This window comes from Emys orbicularis, chromosome 11 (assembly GCF_028017835.1).
Source record: "Emys orbicularis isolate rEmyOrb1 chromosome 11, rEmyOrb1.hap1, whole genome shotgun sequence".
In the NCBI taxonomy this organism is placed as follows: Eukaryota; Metazoa; Chordata; order Testudines; family Emydidae; genus Emys; species Emys orbicularis.
In genome coordinates this window covers 78,285,423-78,304,547 of record NC_088693.1, presented here as the reverse complement: position 1 = coordinate 78,304,547, position 19,125 = coordinate 78,285,423, and the positions used below count along the sequence as shown (strand labels likewise).

General features: G+C 39.6%; 1 protein-coding gene across 1 annotated transcript in view; it reads left to right on the top strand.

The window, feature by feature from the left end:
* The window catches only part of PCNT (pericentrin), a 251,434-nt gene that overhangs the window by 90,985 nt on the left and 141,324 nt on the right, over positions 1 to 19,125 (top strand). The window contains exons 11-21 of the mRNA XM_065413237.1: positions 3,114 to 3,169; positions 3,353 to 3,527; positions 6,002 to 6,138; positions 6,744 to 6,855; positions 10,774 to 11,038; positions 11,362 to 11,449; positions 12,175 to 12,391; positions 13,996 to 14,234; positions 15,284 to 15,759; positions 16,453 to 17,029; positions 18,688 to 18,921. Of these exons, the coding sequence (XP_065269309.1) occupies positions 3,114 to 3,169; positions 3,353 to 3,527; positions 6,002 to 6,138; positions 6,744 to 6,855; positions 10,774 to 11,038; positions 11,362 to 11,449; positions 12,175 to 12,391; positions 13,996 to 14,234; positions 15,284 to 15,759; positions 16,453 to 17,029; positions 18,688 to 18,921 (2,576 nt within the window). The remainder of the gene's footprint in view (positions 1 to 3,113; positions 3,170 to 3,352; positions 3,528 to 6,001; positions 6,139 to 6,743; positions 6,856 to 10,773; positions 11,039 to 11,361; positions 11,450 to 12,174; positions 12,392 to 13,995; positions 14,235 to 15,283; positions 15,760 to 16,452; positions 17,030 to 18,687; positions 18,922 to 19,125) is intronic.

Genomic DNA, 19,125 nt, shown 5'->3' with positions numbered 1-19,125 from the left:
ACCACTGGGCTATCCCTCCCCCCCAAAAAATTTTTAGTAGAATATCAGGGTTGGAAGGGACCTCAGGAGGTCATCAAGTCCAACCCCCTGCTCAAAGCAGGACCAATCCCCAGACAGATTTTTGCCCCAAATAGCCCCCTCAAGGATTGAACTCACAACCCTGAGTTTAGTAGGCCAATGCTCAACCACTGAGCTATCCCTTCCTGCATCATAGGTTGAAGGCCTTCTCCAAACTCAGGTTTCTAAACTCATTGGTTCTAGCATAATCATCTTATGTCATCCCTGTAGACTGGTGCTCCAGTCAATCAGCCGTTTCTTTCTAAACATCTTCAGAGAAGATGACCTCCTAGATTGCTGCATCACATTTTGTCATCTTGTCAACCTTTATTCTACCAGAAATATACTTTTAAACAACTGGTTCTTCAGTCATCTGTCCTCTTCAATATTTATTTCTGAAACTCTTGGTGTTCTCACACTTAGTATTAGGATCATCTGTGTCTTTAACTTTGAATTTCAACTCTTATGCTTTGCTCCAGATCAGACTTTGGTTGGTGCCAGCTGCTGTTACCAGTTGTACCACATAAGCTTTTGCCTTACCTTGAGTCAGCACCAGGTTCATTGTTGTGTTTTTGGAGCAAGTACCTGAAGATTCTCCTGGCTTTCCCTCCCAATACCTGGAAATTAAGTGAGACGTCTACCTGGACGGTACTGAAAGCTTCAGCTGGAGAGCCAGAGTCAAGAGTCCCAGATGAGTTACAAATCTGTATCAGTGCTGCCCTTGGTGTAGGTTTGGTGAAACATTCTACATGACTGTTTCAACACCATCAAGCTAGACTGTTGGAATTGCTGAAATTGCATTGAGGTTTTGCTCTTCGTGCTTCTACATGCCACTCTGGTGCATCTTGACACAGACGATGACTCCTTGAGCAAGTCATTGCCTTCTTTGAACTGCAACGACAATTTGTTTGAGAGCCAACAGGCAGCTGTCTCAATTCGTGGAAACAGCTGAGGCCTACAGGTGCCATCAGAGAATATTGAGGAGGCTGATTTCTCTCTCTCTCTCTCTCTTTCCCCCCCTCAGTTTATGAAGCAGTCCCTTATGCTTATAGTGAAGGGAGACTTCTGCATTGTGGAATTTCAGTATGTGTCAGGGTTGAAGTCTGTGCCCTTTCCTCAACTGTTTTTTTGGGTACAGGTGATGCATGAGACTTGTTTGAGGACAAGTGCATCTTCACTGGGCAGAGTGAGAGTGAAATATTGATTTCTTCTTTCGAAAAAGTTTGCATAACATATCTCTCACACACCTCCAGTGTGTCTTAGGGTACTTCTGCTGAGAAGTGCCTCCTTTGGCCTTAGCTGCTTGCTAGGACTCCCATCCCCATGTGAAGCTTATGAGGCTAGTGGTCAGCCTCTCAGAGCCTTAGGACTCTCTCTTTTAATCTTTAACAAGTCTAAGATTGTTCCTCGGCCTTTGATGCTAAGACTGCTGAAAGTGGTGGTGGAAGGAGGCTGACAATCCTCTTCAGGTTTGCTGTTGGGTCTCACTTGCTGGAGACTTCAGGAGGCCAGCGTGAAGGAGGGAAGGGAAAATCATCCAGTATCCTCCCTTCAAGCCCTCTGCTTTCTCCAGTTTCTCTCCCTCTTTTCCTTTAGACCATAGGAGATGCTATGCAAAGAGCTGAGGAATGGGATGTGGTTGGGAGGGGGTATAGAGATCTTGGGGGGGAAAGCGGCCTTCAGGTAGTGATCCAAAAAAATAGCATCATGCTCTGTGTAGGAAACTCAGAGCGTGAGGTACTTTTTCTCACTAGTTGCTGTCTTCTGCTTCTGTTCCTGTCTCTGGAGCTACTGATGAGCCGAAATTAGCTTTGCAACTTCCACTGACCCATTCTGATAATGATATGTAAAATGTATATAGCTCTTTAAATTGGTTTTATCAATTAAACTTTGGTCCTATGCACTAGATCTCTACTAGATGAGTTCAGTAAACTGTTTCTCTTTTTTAGATTTTTAAGACTCTGAACAAGTCTATTTTTAAAATTTGATAATGTGATAAATTAGATAATGTGTTCCACATTTACTTCAAATTTGCTAGAAAAAAATCTCTCTCAGCAAGTTTTTACACACTGTACGTTTCGGAGGGGGAGGTGGCGGGTGCAAGGGTTGAAATCAAATTTGTAATGGAAACTTGAGCTATGTAGTGGCTCTGGCTGCTAGATAGTAAAAGGAAGATGAAGACTATTTCCACTTCCCTTCCACACACAATGCTTGTTTTTTGGTCACATAGGCTTATGACATGTGAGTAGCAGCTTGAAATATTATTTTGATCAGGGGTAGAATTGAGGGGGGACAGTAAGTGTTCTCTCCCAAGTTCTGCTGACAAAATAAGCCCCATCCACTTGAAACCTCAGTATGCCCCTTGCATGCATCATGCAGACATTCAAAATATGATCATGAGTGTTCTTTGAACTCCTTGGGCTGTCCCCTCCCCCCAAATGAAGTTTGCATATATCTGTGTGCTCCGTCCGCTGAGCTCCTTTGGAGCAGCTCAGATGCACTGCTGCACTCTGGCTCCTTTTTGATGAAGGGAAATGGGATTACTACCCTCCCCCCCCCCCCCCCCCCCCCGGTTAAAATAAGATGCCACTTTCAGTAAATTTGTGCAGATCTTTGCAATATGATTCTCCCTCCTCTTTCTTGCATTCTTTGCACAGTGAAGTAGTTAGCAATGTTGGCATCTGAAATGTTATTATTGGGCATCTAAGTTAACACTACTGAAATGAATGGGGCAGTTTACACCTCTCTAATGGTGTCATGCTCTCTGCAGACTTGGGCAAACATTGCTGGACCAGTTACACTAAATTTACATCTCCATGGTTTTCTTTGCAACTGAAACAAGCTAGACACTTATTCCTATAAAATAAGAGCTGACACTCTGGCATATAAGAGAGCAGTTTTGAGAGAGATGGTGGTACATCATACTGCTATGTACCTCCTAATTCATGCCTTGAATGTGATGTTTAAAATAAAGTAGGTCTTTCCGTATTTTAAAATGTCATTAGACCCCAATGTTTCTTACTAGTTTGTTTAGTAAACAGAATTTTATTTTGCAGATGAGAGGAAGAAAATAGAATTGGAAATGGAAAAGAAACACATCCAGACCCTGGAGGTATAAGTTCCATACTGTATACTGGACAAGATTAAACTGTACTATAAATCAAAGCTGCTATGATCTCTTCCCTTTTCTATTATAACATTTTTGAAAGGGCAAATAAATGCGATATAAAATAAAAAGAAGCAGAAAAAAATTACTCTCAACTGCTTTACTAATGCACCTATCTTGTTCTGTTAGACTCTTAAAGGAGACTGGGCACTGAAGACCGAAACACGTTTAAAAAACATCCGTGAGGAGCTATCTGAAAAACATCAGACTGAAATGGGTGAACTGCAGAAAACTCTGAAATTGGAACTAGAAAGAGTTAAAGAGGAGCTGAAGAGTCTGTCTCTTAAAAAAGAGCAGGTGGAAAGTAAGTGTTACGCTTTGGAAAGCATTAGCTTTGTTGCAAGATATTTATTGTGAGGGATTAAAGCTGGCCAGAGTAACTTTAGGAGTTGTACAGTGCATATAAAACAGCAATAATGTTTCAATTTTAACATTTGCAATTAGAACCATGCCAATGACCTGTAATTGTTCAGAAATTAGCAGTTACAAAGTGACTGCATCTTAAATATAAAGGCTGATAAGCCACATTGGCTAGTGTGTAGTTATAATTGTAGCAAACTTAAGATGAAAACCCAGAATGCATTTTCCCCACAAATATAAAAAAGGTAAGTGCCTACAATTTACAGAATTTGGTCTAATAAAAGATATTATCTCACCCACATTGTGTCTCTCTCATCCTGGGACCAACATAGCTACAACAAGACTGCAAGCTACAATTTTGCTGTCAATTGAGGGCTGAATCCTTCAGCATGGGGCACGAGTCATTTGTGCTTTTGAATTAGAGTAAATTGCGGATTCTCTGTAGTTAGAAGTCCTTAAATCAAAATTTCAGGACTTCAGAAATTCAGCCAGAGATTATGGGTCTATTACAGGAGTGGGTGGTTGAGGCTCTATGGCCTGCGAGGTGCAACAGGTCAGACTAGATCAGCGGTTCTCAAACTGTGGGTTGTGATCCCATTTTAATGGGGTCGCCAGGGTTGGCTTAGACTTGCTGGGGCTTGGGAGCAAAGCTGAATCCCAAGCCCCACTACCGGGGGCTGAAGCCGAAGCCCGAGAGCTTCAGCCCTGGGTGGCAGGGCTCAGGTTGGAACTGGGGCTGAAGCCCTTGGGCTCGGGCTTCGGCTTTGGTCCCCCTGCCCAGGGTGCTGGGGCTCAGGCAGGCTCAGGCTGTGGTCCACTCTCTTGGGGTCGTATAGTAATTTTTGTTGTCAGAAGGGGGTTGCAATGATGTTTGAGAACTCCTGGACTAGATGATCATGATGGTTCCTTCTGACATTAAAGTCTATGATAGTCTCTGAGTGTCTTAATTAGGCAAAACTTCCATTAATTTCAGTGAGTGTTTTGCCTGATTTAAAGATTTCCAGATGGTATTCTGAACAGCCAGACTCCTGTTTGGATCTTAACAATATGGACGTATGATAGATTTTGGCAATTCTTTAAAATAATTGTCTCAAAAGTTACCTTCAGCAGAGTAACTGAAAGCCTCGCTACTCAGAAAAGTGAGGGCCAGGATGAATAAATGACCACGTGTGAAAAGTTTTGCTGCTTTTAGGAGTCTGAAACGGGAGTGTGAAGGGCTCCTGAAGCCCTTGCCTTTGGAGAATTCTATCAGCAAGAGGCATAGCTGGAAGTGAAGGGGGCAGAGCTGGCCAGTTGGTTTAGGAGCCATATGTCCTCTGAGGTACCTCGTAGGTGAGAGCCAGGGGAAATGGCAACTATTTCAAATAAATGGAAAGCTGGCTTCAGGGTACCTGGCACTGGGGAACTTTGTGCCAGCTGGAATGCAGCAAAACCAGCCTTGAGATATAAGCTCCATCCCGTTACCCATGCATAGCATTGGATGCTTTTACTATCCTGCTAGCAGTTCTCTGGCTGCTGTGAAGGAACCTACCTATGAGTCTCTTCCTCCCCAGTCTCCTGTTGATTTTTTACTTGTTCCCCCAGAGTGCACAGTCCAGCTATCTGTATGTGACAGAATCATTTCTGTCACTGCATTGTGGCTGGGTGGGAGTGACTTGCAGGCAGGGTTCCCTCTCTGTGACAGAGCAAAGGTCTGCTGAGGAGAAGCAGGTGGCAGGTCCATTTTGCTTAGGGAGAGCTCACTTATGTGGTGGGATTGACTCCAGCTGCCATGAATCTTCCAAGTGCTCCTATCTATTTGAGGTGAGTGCATCTGCCCTTATCTGTCCTTGTCTGCATTCCTTCTTCTGCAACTGTTTGTGCTGGTAGCAGAAGTGTTTTCCAGTGCCATAGCCAACTATTTCTCCTTGCCCTTCCAGTCCTGGCTGCCAGCAACATTGTGAATGGGAGGTTCTCTGGAGAAATGTGTTCCCTGTGCATTTAAGGCTGCTGCTGTTTATTATGGCATTGTCTCTTACATGTTTTGTCTTCAGGTAGCCGCCTCTGGTGTCCTCCCTCAGGACCACACCACCTGCTGATGGCATTTCACACAGTGGACCATAAGGCTCTGTGTGGAAATTCCAAGTTTCCACCTCCTGCATTTCTTTACTGTTACAGTTCTTAGCGTGCTCATTACTGTGGTATAAGTGCCTGTGCTGAGCTAGCCAGTTAGTGCCTTTCACAAGGTTGTAATGGCCCTGTCAGTTATTAACCTAGATAGAAAATGCCTTAAACTTACAGTTAGCTAGCCTATTAGCTTATTGGCCTGGATTCATAATTTTGTGCTTTAATTAGTCACAAAACTGATGTTGCATTAGGTAGTTCACAAGAAAAAAAAGTTTAATCTAGTAATGTAACAGCACTAACTTTGTTTTGTAGTGAAATGTAAAAACCTGGAGAACGAACACCAGATGGCAATTACAAAACTACGTGAACAGCTGCAGACGGAACATGACCAATGTCTAGAAAACCTGAAAAGGAAAAGCAAGGAAAGAGAACAGGAGATGCAGCAGGAGGTTAATAAGATTTTTTGTTTTGAATGTTTGGTATGAATTAGGTAAGTGGCATAGTATTTAGGAGCCACAAGTGTTATTAAATAATGTGGGCCACTCTTCGGTATTTAAAATTTAGATTTTTTTTTTTAAGGGGATATGTAGCATGATGTATGTTTTTTGTTGTTTTTTATATCAAATTTAAGAGCATGAAACAAATCAATATTAGAATAGTATTCATAGTTTTTAAGCTGGACTTAACTTTATATAACACATTGCTAGATCTCCTGATGTGGCCTTTCCTGCAATTTAATCAAATCTTTACCATAGTTCTTATTTAATATAGTTTCAGTTACTGATTCCTATATTTTTCTCAGTTATTTTGTTCACCACATTCATAGTCTCACCAGTCGTGACATAAGCGGATGGCTCCCTCATTTGTTTCAATTAGAGGGAGGTTCTTAGAGGAGTTAGGTGTTTCAGTGTCTCCACCAGCCTCTGCTGTGAACCCAGGGTCTGGATGGTACTATAGCATTTCCACCCATTAGTAGCTTAGCTGTTTCTAAGACATGAAAATAGGCAGCTATTAAAACTAAAAAAATACATAATTCTTAATGCATCTTTCGTAGATGGAGAAACTTCAGGCCACATATGAAGAATTAAAAACTCGATCACAAGAAGAAATCAAACAGCTTTGGTCTCAGCTTGATAGCACACGAGCAAGTCGACAAGAGCTAAGTGGTATGATTGAAACACATTTCGGTTCTTGCCTTAGCTTACCTAGAACAACACTGCGTGTGAAACAGTTTTTAACAAAATGTATTGAACAGGCATTCAGTCACAGGAGCATACAGCAGGAGTTGTCATACAGGATTAGATGAATGGTCCATTTAATTCAGCTTCTGGCCAGTACCAGATGCTTCAGAATAAGGTTTAAAACCCTCAAGTAGGCAATACCACGCCTATGGGGAAAGTTTCAGTCCTGTTCTGGTGGTTTATAATTTGTCCTAAAGTATGAAGGCAGAGATGCCCTACAATTTTATTGTGTCAAATTATGGTGTGGTGGTATCTGTGCCAGAGTTGAAGTTGCAGCTGAGCTATCATCACTGCTGCTGTCGCTTCCACTGCTATTATCTGTCTATGTTGCATTAGTAACCAGAGGACCCGTAGCGTTTGGCAGTTTACAAACAGGTAGTAAAATACAGCCCATGTCCCTTAAATCTTAAAATCAAATTTAAGATGAGATAGGAGCAATAGGAACACATGGTTACGTCAAATAGTATTATGCACAATATGTGGAGGGTTTTTAAAGATATAAATCAACATGAAATATTGATGGCAGTAATCCCTACTGCCCACCAATAACACTTGTCATTTGGCTTTTTATCATTACCCTGATCTTGGCCCACTTTAATATCTGTGAACAAAGGCATAGGTTAGATTAGTTCTGAAGCTGAAATAGGGTTTCATAGTAGATTTGAATTGAGGTGGACAAGGATTCTGGAATTACATCTTAAAATTACAGGGATTCATTAGTATTCAGGTGGTCATTTTAATGCTTAGTCCTTTCATCCCTAGAAGATCCACTGGAAGGGAGGAGGAATGCCCCCACAATCCCCTTGTTCTCCCCTTCTTGCAAACCGTATGTTCCTAGCAAGGGATCCCCTCACCTGCTCATCCCTTACAGAGCTCTCTCTTCTTCTGCTGATTTTATGAGGTGAGCAGAAGTGAGTGTCCTCTCCTTCTGCAGACCTTGTGGGGGAAATGTCCGATCTCCCTGCTCTCCAAGGTCACAAGTTAAGGGTGTTTAATTTTTTTTAAAAGGGAAATTTCCAGACAAAATTCTTTATGCTAGAATTAATGTTGCCAGTGCAGCCTGTGATTTTAAGTGTATATTAGCTTTTCAAGAATGTTTGGGTTTTGAAAAAATAATTAACCCCCAAAACCAACAAGCAGAAGAGCAAACATTTAAAAGCCAGGAAAGTGAGTTTAAATTTGCAGTTCTCAAACAAGATATTAACTCATAAAAATTACAACAAAAACATTTACTCTGTCCCAGTATATTTGCAATACAACATATAATGTAGCCATAAGTAAGGTTACGTTTTTGTCACGGGTATTTTTAGTAAAAGTCATGGACAGGTCACTGGCAGTAAACAAAATTTCACGGCCCATGACCTGTTCATGACTTTTACTATATACCCCTGACTAAAACTGGATGTGTGTGTGCGCCGCGGGTGCCCGGGGAAGCGGCCTTGAGGGGGTGCCGTGGGTGCTTGGGTGGGGAGCATTGGTGGGGCTGGGGAAGCGGTGCCCTCCAGCTCTAGCTCCACGTGCTGCCTCCCCTCCGCCCCGGGCTCCGGTTCTGTAGCTCTCATGCTCCCAGGCCAGCCGCATGGGCCGCTGCAGAAGTCACGGAGGTCTTGGAAAGTCATAAGTATTGCGTGCTTTTTTTAAAAAGTTGGTCTTATGGAAATGTCTGAAGGCAGCTATGCTGAAATGTAAGTGTAAGGTAGAGAAAGCAGAGTGGAGTGATGGTAAAATCTGCCATTGATAGCATTCATTTTATATTCAGTGTACTATAGACGTTTCCTGAATGAGAGTTGTCTTAAAAGAAAAGTTTTGTTAACTTAGAGCTTAACGTACATGTTCTACGGCTGTATACCTCATTAATTTTATAAATGGATTGTTCAGAGAGCTGGTGCCTTTTGATTAGATGGTGAGTGACATGGCCACACTTGTATGTGCACAAAGTGTTGCACTATAGATGTAAGAATGAAAAAGACCTCAGAAGACTGTGCTTTTACCATTAGTTGTATTTGCATGCAGCTTTATTGGGATTATGCAGTTTAGATGTTAGTTCACTTGCGATGTCTCTACTTGGCATAGTTAAGGATATGTCATTGTCTTTTGTCTGGAAATGTAATTGTATATATTCAAATTAGTATAGCCGTCCAGTCTGCTTTTGGAACCTTGATTCCATAATATCTGGTGGTTACAGGTTGCACAGGCTAATTGTGGTGTTGGTTTTTAAAAAAAAATCATTTTATCAGATTTAAGTTTGTGGGTTTTTGACTACATGCGGTCCTCCTTGTTCTTGAATTACCAAGGTAAATAAGAAAGGGTGCCTGACTTCTGTGCTCTATTATTTTCTGTAGCTCTTTTGTATTTGCTGTCTAAACTAAGTGGTCCTAACCGTATCAAACATTAATATCTTTTCATGCTTCTAATCACTACTATTACCATTCTGTGGACCTTTTTCTATTTCTGCTTCATCTGATGTGAGACGGTGTGATCAGAATGCAACCCAGTGCTCCAGGTGAGGGCATGCTCTGGATTTATATAATGGCAGAATGATTATCCATTCTCTTTCTTAATAGCCCTTAATAACGTAGTTTCCTTTTTTCTTTTCTCAGCTAGCCCTTTCCCTGCCCCTTCTCACAGCACATTGAGCTGTCCACAGTGACACCCACATTTTCTTCCTGAGTAGACAGCTGTTTTTTAGAATACATCAGCATTTATGTAGAGTTCTAATTATTCCTTCCAGTACATACTGAATTCCATAAACCCTGTTTCCCAGTATCTAGCTTTCTCAATCCCTCTGAAATTATATTCTTGAATAATGTAAATAATTGTCTGCAACTTTGCCTCCTTTATGTTTGTGCCCTCTTCTAATTAGTTGGTCCTCCTATTGACCCATGATGCATCCCACTACTAATCTGTCCTTTGTTTTCTACCTCTTCACCAGTTCCTAATCTATCACAGCCACTAGTGAGGGACTTCAACAAAGCCCTTCTGAAAGTTCATGTATACAGAAACCTATGAGTCTCCTTCATCTACTATTCTCTTGGCTTCCTACAAGAACTGTAATTGATTGAAGACAGTTATCCTTCATAGGTGTTATCCCATCATTCTAGGTGACAAGAATCTTGACCGCTCTGTACTCAACAAAGCCATGGCATTCTAACAGTTTTACATGATGGGGATTAGTCCACACTTGGCCAATCTATCAGCAAAGCAAGTCCTTTGACAAGATTAAATTTACATTTAATTGTTAGATTTACATTTTTCAAAGTAGTTTGTGCTAGGAAGGCTGTTTCTGGGGTAAATCAATTTAGTTCAAAGCAGCTACAGTAATTCTTATTATTCCTGCTTCATGGGAGTACTAGAAGGTGCAGGGTTCAACCCCCATTTCAGGGCTCTGCATCATCATCATCATCATCATCCCAGGCTCTTATATAGTGCTTTACATCAGTAGATCAAAACATGCTTTACAAAGGAGGTCACTATCATAATCCCCATTTTACAGATTCTCAGTCCTGAATGATGATGCTAGATGTTGCTAGACAAGGCCTAAGTGTGGGGTAAATGGGGATGTGGCTATGTTTTCTCTGCTCTCTCACCCCTTAATTTGTACTCAGTTTAAGGCGTAGCAAGACCTGCTCTGCTAACCCTCCCAAAAATGTTGAGGCATTGGCATTATGTCTTTGAAGGCATGACTCTTTCTGATGCAGCCTGTTGGGTTCTGTGCTTTTCTCCCCACCCAAAATACGGTTCATCTTCATAGGATCTATGATTGAGTCCAAAGTGTTTGTGGTTTTTTGTTTTTGATTAAAAACAAGGTTAAAGGTATTGGGTTTTTTCCCATCTTCTACCCAGAGTTAAAAGAACAGCTTCTGGCTCGCACATCACATGTGGATGAAATAGAACGTTTAAAGCAAGACTTTGAACAGCAGCGGCAGCAAAGAAGAAGCGAACATGAAACTGAATTGGAACAACTGAGAATTTATTTTGAAGAGAAACTAGGGGCAGCTGAAGAAAACTACAGAGAAGAATTAACTCTGCTGCATCAGAGGCTGCAAGAATTAAAGGAATACTCTTTGTTGGAGTCAGAGATTAGTCAAGATCAGCCTTTAGATATCAGGTGATGACTGTTCTTTTCTTTAATCTCATCTGTGACAAAACACACTCAACTTTCCTTTCCTAGAAAACACTTTAGGCTTTGTGTGTGTATTTGGATTGGTGGTGGGAGGTCAGAAACCCCAGGGTGAAAGTTAGTAATGGATGCAGACAGTTTTTTGGATGCAGACAGGTTCTTGTTGAAATGGTTATTCAGGAGTATTTGACTAGATGCTGGTCTGTACGTACGTATACTCTAATATCTTAAGAATCAATAAATTCTTCTAATTCTATATTTTATAAAGTGAGTGTTCAAGTTAATTTTTTAAATCCCTTTTCTCTGCTCAGCTCCTCGGTCACACTTTTAGAAGAGGCAAGTGAAAAAGAGAGAAGGGATATACTTGACCAACTAAGTCAGCAACTGGAGCAGCACAAGGTGAAGTGTCAATTTTAACAAAAATGATAGTGCACATTTTAAAATCTGCGCAAAAACATAACAGTTGCTTCACACCTGTTAGCATGGTTTTAATAGCAGGTGCTATACTGAGGTCTTGTATTACTATTGTTTTTACTAAGTATACTATAAGGTATTGTCTTACAAAACTATACAACTTGACAAAATAAGTGAACAAAGGATGTTTTTGATGCATTTTTTGCTTTTTTGTTTACTTGCTGCTTTAGAAATAAGTGTTTCAAGAGTTGCCATGGCACTTGGGAAGTCCTTTCCCGTGTGTGGCTCCTGGCTGAGTGCTACAATGGGGTCCTGGTCCAAGAGTAGGGCTTCTAGGTGCTATGGTAATACAAATGATAGTATAAGCAGTCTCCTTCCCCTATGTTAGTGTCAAAACACTTGACAAGCCCCTACTCAGGTGCCTACAGGCATTTCCCACTCTCCTAGATCCTCTGGCAGCTCCTGGAGCTCTACTTTACCTTGTGGCAGCATGGCTGTATAAGCAGAGTTAGGCCTTCTGGGGATCCTTCTACTCCCAGAGTTGAGGTAGAGGTGGGTGTAGAAGCAAGAATGTTCTGAGGAGGCAGACTGGTAAATGAACTTGTATGTTTACAATATGCTATGTGCACTTACTGTCAAATTAATTCTTTAGCCTAGTTATCTGAAGGATAAAGGTATCCGTCTCTGTTCTGAATGTGTATTTTCTGCAGGAAGAACTTACCTGTTTGCGACTGCAATTGGAGGAAAAACACAGACATGAACTAGACTCCTTAAGATCTTCCCTCGCACTCCAATATAAGGAGGACCTGATGAAGATGAAGATGGATCTCTCAGACAGATATATTTCAGAAATTGAGGAATTAAAAAAGAAACATTGTCTAGATCTTGAACATCTCCGTGCCAAGCTTTCAGAAGAGCACATCAAAGGTAAGATGTACTTGCAGGTTCATGTGTAAAATGGAAAGCTTCTTGGATTGTCAAAACTTTTTTTTTATCTTTAGGCTTTAAAGGATTATTTGAAGGAATATGAAAATTCGAAATTAGTTTGGAATTACATAAAAGAAATCTAGCACTTTAAACTTATTAAAAATGGTACTGAGAATTGTTTGTTTTTTTTACGATTCTTTTGAACATCTTTATCTTCATTTTCATAAATATTCCTGCTCTAGAGTCCTAAATGTGAGTTTCTACAATATAATGAACTACAGCTGAGGAACGATTTACATACATGAGACACTCCTGTGGTACTTGCCATATTTGATGCTTAGAAGGGCCCTGTCAAGTTGTTGCACTTCTTTCTGAAAATTTCTCTACTTTAGCATTACAAGAAACACCTAGACCACTAGCAGAAAGAGATTGGAGGGAAAAAATCCTGTTCCATATCTCTTCACTTTTTGATTTTTATGGCTTTAATAGCGCTTAGTGTACAGTAGGGTTCACTGTTTTCCCTGCATATTCCATTGGTAAGTTTTTTGGTTTGTGCAGATCTTTCACACAGCTTTGTGGGGGAGAGAATTATATTAAAAGTCAGGAAAATATTACTTTAAAAATTGGCCAGAGAGCTCAAGCTAAAGAAATAGTCCCCTCCTAAAAACCCAAATCTTTTGCTACTTTACTACTGTTGTATAACTAAGTTTAACAAAGGAATGTTCTGTATGGGCGTAAGCAATGTTTTATGCAATTTCTCACCGCTGTCCCTTTTTTCCTGGAAGAAACATGCTGCTTCTAACCTATTTATACTAAAATAGTGCAAAGCAATTTCAAGAGGTTTTTATATAAATTTTACATGTGCCATGAAGGTGTGGGGAGGAGATAGTGGTAGTCCTTATATGTATTTCCTCTCTGAGATGGTATATGTGAGAGCAAAGCTTTTTGGACTCTGCATCCGTACCCTGAAAGATAGCCATGTTCTACTGTGAGTAGAGTTGGTTGAATACCATCAGTCAGATGTTATTTGATTTGCTATTTATCAAATCATTTATAAAAGGTGTACTATATTTCTGTTATTCAGCAATCTCTAATGTGAGATACTGGACAAACTGTTCAAATTAAAAATTCATTATCCTGCTAATTTTTGGCAAAGCTGCTTTTCTGCTATTTTGGGGGAGATTGTGTTTATAAATATTGTTTGTTGTTTACTGAGGATATGCTTGAGCTGAGAGAATATTTCATCTTCAGAAAATCTGCCACCTCATTATCCACTAGGCTCTGAAGAAGTTATGACCTGTTCCTTCTACCATTTATATTTGAGATGCTGATAGGCTGCATAGGTAGTGATAATGTATTGTAGATTAAAAGGTAGTTCATAGATGATTATTGAAGTTCATAGATTCCAGGTGCCAGAAGGGACCATTATAAGAAATGTAAGTGGAAACATTTTATTAAGAACTTCTTGGTAGACTTGAAATCGAGAGAGCCATTGATGTGTTTACTATTTTACTGTCATGACTGAGCTTCATTTTTGTACGTTTATGAATGATCAAGACCCATTAAAACAAACAGCAAAATGTTTTTTTTTACCGTCAATCCAGAAATTACCAAGCTGCGTCTACAGAGTGCTCAAGATGCAGCACGCCAGGTTGAAGCAGAGGTTGCTGAACGAGTATGTGTGCTGGAGAATGAGCACAAAGCTAAACTCTCCCTCCTTCAGTGTGAGAAACAGCACATTGCAGAACTGCAAGGAGAAATACAACACTTAGAGAGAGAGATTACTAAACTCAAAGACATTGGTGTCCAGCATGAAACCCAGCTGAAAGAGGAGATGGAAAAGGTAGTATGTATTAGTTTGTTTTTTGTATTTAATATGACATAACTATGTCAAATACAGCATCTGCCAGGCGTAAAGCAAAATTAATGGGAATAGTGACTGGAACAATACTTACCATTTGAACTTTCTTGTCTGTAGTGGGGTCTTAGTATTAATGGGAGTTGCATAGCTAAAACCTTGTAATGTTCTGATGAGTTGGGTCTGCAAATGGGTGATGCATATGTAAAGGTTGAAGTTGAGCGGTTTCATAGGAACTTAATCACCCCTATTCTTCAACCTTTGCCCATGCATCACACATTTGAAATTACATTAATACCATTTCAGATTTATTTATTTATTTTTGCTCCCTAACCTGCAGAAAGATTAGGATCTGAAGTGTATGCTATGCTTATTTCCCCTTGTGACGGACATAATGGCAAGTATAGCGAATGAGAGGAGGAGGATCTTAGACAAAAGTTGAAAGACTTAAATTCAGGCTTTAGGGCATTTTGATGCGAAAATGTTTTTTGGAATTTAGTCAATATTTAAATCTTCCTTTACTACTCTTTTGGTATTCTTAATAGTGCTTTAACTTAAATAAGGCATCAACAAATTGACACCTAAATCTTGTTTTTTGCTTTGAAAGCTGACCCGAGCACAAGATTTGAATATTTAGATGGTTCTTAGAAGATGGTAAAATGGTAATTTTTTGTGTGTGGTGTGGCCCACCTTTTCAATGCAGTGTGTCCTGTGGGCCACCTTTTTTCTCTCTTGTTCACCAGTCACTGTCGCACAGATTTCCTCCTCCTATTTACAGTTCTGTAACATCCCTGCAATTGCTTATGTAGAAAAGTAAAATGTTTAATGCATTTTAGCTGTCTTTTAATGTAATTTAGCTGCTGAAAATATATGGTGGTAAACCCAGGACCCTATGACCAGTCGAATCTCTGAAGACCACAGTGGTCCACAGTTGAGGACCTGTAGGAGTTTAAATGGTTAATAAGAGTATTTTATTCTGAACATTTCCAGTTGATATGGTTTCACCTCTTTATCTATTTTTGTAATGTTCATAGATAAAATGTAAACTTGTTGATGATCACAAGAATGAATTAAAAAGAGCTAGAGAAGAGGTCCAGCAAGTGGAACAAGTGCACAAAGAAAAGGAGGAGGAATGGAAGTGTGAAAGAGAGGCCCTGAGGATCAAAGTTGAAGAGACGTTATCACGGTTACGTACAGAACTTGAAGACAAGGCAGAGTATGAGAAGCAAACTTTGCAAAAGGAGTTTGAACTTCGTGAAGCTGAAATGAATCAGCTTCAGGATCAGCAGGCTGCCAGAATTGTAGAACTGGAGAAGTCCCTAAAGGAGCAGCAGAACAGTTTGCAGCAGCTAGAGGATAGCTTAGCAAGTATGCAGACTACACAGAAAGCTCAGGCGCAGTATGACAGTGAACTGCAAGCCGCCAAGACACTCATGGAAAAAGATTTGGAAAAAGCCACATTTGGGCTCCAAGAGGAATGTGCAGTTAAACTTATGGAAGCACAGAACAAGTATGTAATTAATTGGTTTTTACTGTGCTTGTGTTAAAACCTCATAAGAAATGGCAATTCATAATTTTGTCACTTGGTGGCACCAAAATATTATCTAAATATAACATGTATTATTTTAGCAAGGAGCAGTAGTGTTATCCATGAAGTCTCACTGCTAGATTTTACTTCATATAAATACACACTAAGACCAACAGTTATTAAAAAATAATCACTACAGTATTGCATATAGAAACAAATGGGAACTTCAGTTTTGTACTTCTAATCTGCTAGTAAGGGAAAATTCCAGCCCTGCCTGCCTCAGTTGCTTTCTGTTCAGTTCACACTAAACTGAAACTCCGAATGTGTTTACAAAGCAGGTACCACAGACTTCCCCACACTGCCCTCTTAATATACCTTCATTGTGAGTTAAAGGGAATAATCTCTGTGCGTGCACATTAATTGCTTATCTTTGTGGATGCTGCCACCTATATTAATGATTTTTGTAATATGGGCACTTGTCTACTAAGCAATAACCTGAGATGACCATCTCACTTTACATAGGCCATTGCACTGCTCTAAGATAATTCCTTTGTCTTGCTATGGATAAAATGGGTAAAAATATGATGATCAAATTTAACAATTTTTGCCTAGTTTTTATTCCTTGCATCTTATCAATGCTTGTTTGACAACATTCTTAATTTTCTTGGCAATTAGATTTATGGAGGAACACAAAGTTATGACTCAAAAATTCACAACAGAGCAAGAGCTTCTCCTCCAAGAGTTGAAAGGGAAGCATGTTGATGAGCTAGAACTCCAAAGTCAACAGCTACAGGAGAAGCATAAGCAACAGATTGTATCCCTCACAGCTGAGCTGCAGACAAAGCACCAAGCTGAAATTGAGACACTTAAATCTACATTACAAAGCAAACAGCAGGCTCAGCTTGAAGCTCATATAGCTGAGCTGCAGGCAAAGCACCAAGCACAAATTGATGATTTGGAAGCTAAACACTTGTCAAATCTGGATTCTTTGGAGTCGTCATACCTGTCGGAAATTCAGATTATACGAGATGAGCACAAACAAGCTGTTGAGGATCTACAGATGCATTTCACAGAGCAGCTGCATGAGAAGGATAAGGCAAATCAAGCAATTTTGACTCAGGAAATGGAAAGGCTGAAATTAAAACATTCCGAAGAGCTGCAGCTTTCACAAGACAATCTGAAAATTGAGTTAGCTACTATTCATATTGAAAAACTTAAAGCCATGGCTGCTGAACTAGAAGAAGCTCATAAGGTGAGTTGGGGGAAAACATGACTGTAAGATGATCCTCTTTGATTTTGAGTTTAGATCAGTTTCAAAACCAACAGTCTTTCATTTGAAATCTATTTTCCATAGTTGTTTTGTTCTGTTTGCGAAATGCTCTATTGATTGAGCAGCTACTGCTTAACTCCTTTGTAATAGTTTTCTTAATTGTTAAGAACAAAGGCAAAAGGAGAGAAATTATAAGCATATACGTATTTAAATATGATCATTATGAAAGCTTAGATTCTGAGTTGAATGGAAATACAAAGTTTTTCTTCTTTGTTACTTTCACTACATGCAGAAATGTTTGAAATCTACAGGGCTTGGAAATGAGAGAATAGTTCATACATTCTCCTCAACAGTTTTATTACTTCCCATAGGATATCATTTTGGAGAAGTGCAATCACTTACTTTGTATAAAGTATTTTTAAAATTATTTTGAAATAAGAATTTCAAAGCAAGTTTTGCATGAACCCTTCTAGAATGGACAGCTTCCTACAGTTTCTTGCTTTTCCTCATGAAACAAAATTTTTATATTTTGAAAATGGCTTCAACCACAGTGCAATAAGGAATAGCTGGTAATTCTTAAGGTTGTTACTGACATTCTTCCTTAGTGGTACATCATACAAAAATATTCTAAACTGCAAGCTCAGAACATCATTTATTCCTTTGGACCCTGATGAGTAAACTGGCTGAGGGGAAGCATAAAAGGTGACAGTCATAGGACAATAACTCTTTTGCTTCAGTCCTAGTGTGTGATTATACTGCATGTTTATCTAGCTAAGTTATACATTTTAATGTGTATATATAGTACAACTTACTTGGCACTCCAAAAACCTTCCATTTTGTAGCTAACTTCATCCTCCTCATTAATTAGTGCTTAGCAACTTGTTAAATGTAAAAATAGTCTTAATAGATTCTGAGGTTTCAGCAATATCATAGTAAACCTAGGATCCTGCTAAATCACATTTTGCATAATTTTAGAAACTTGAACAGAACATAGGAAGTCTTGAAATATGTTACGCATCCAGTACATTGAAATAACATCTTCTAAGGGTGTTTGAGAGTGCTTTAGCTTCTTGGTATGTATCATGAGTCCCAGAAGTAGGGTAGTGGCTTGTTGCTAGGATATAAAGTCCCAGCAGATGCTATTGAATATTTTCCTTCTGTTGAGTAAGGACACAAAGGGCATCATTTTGTATTGGTTTATTTAGAGCCTAAATTTGTAAGCCTACTTGATTATACTGAAGATGACACACAAGTTGCCACTCCTTGTCCCTGATTCAAGAAGGCAGCCCTTTTCAAGTCAACACTTAAATTGGTGCTAAGGTTCCACTGAAGTCTCATGCTTCATGCTCCTGATTGTAATAAATTTGATGTTGGGGGGTTGTGGTGATGAGAGTTGTATGTAGGAAGGAACAAGAAGACCAATAGAGATGTAATTTCTTATTACTAGTAAGTTTTACAAAATAAATTCAAAGGTAAGTGAAGTGCATGCTCAGTCAGGGTCCAGGAGACGCTGGTGGTAAATATTGACTTATGTGGTTTGGAAATTCACTGGGCAGGGGGTAACTTTAATACTGCAGCATACAATTTATGAACTGGATATAATGGGGATGTTTGCTGTTTTAAAATGAATAATATTATAGGAAGATTTGAACACCGCTCTTCAAAATCAAAGATGTATGTTGGAAGAAGAAAATCATAAGGCTCTGGATGTATTGCGTGAAGAAGTGTTGCATATGGAGGAACATCATAAAAAAGCACTAGAAGAGCTCCAAGATCTCCATGTGGCAGAAGTTCAGAGACAGAAAGAAGAATACTCCTGGCAGCTGCAGGAAGAGCTAGAGAAGCTAAAAGCACAGCATGAACATGAAGAGAAGGTAAGGACTGGTCAAATAGCTTATCTTCTAAAATAGAACAAATTGAATTTCATTATCTTGAAAATAAAAATCACCAGTTATGGAGCTGGATACTATTTGATTTGATGCACTGGTGTAAGTAAAGAAACAAAAGAACCTTGAAACATTTAAACCTACCTCTAGCCTAAAGTACATTAAAATTATAACTCACTTCAATATAGCGAC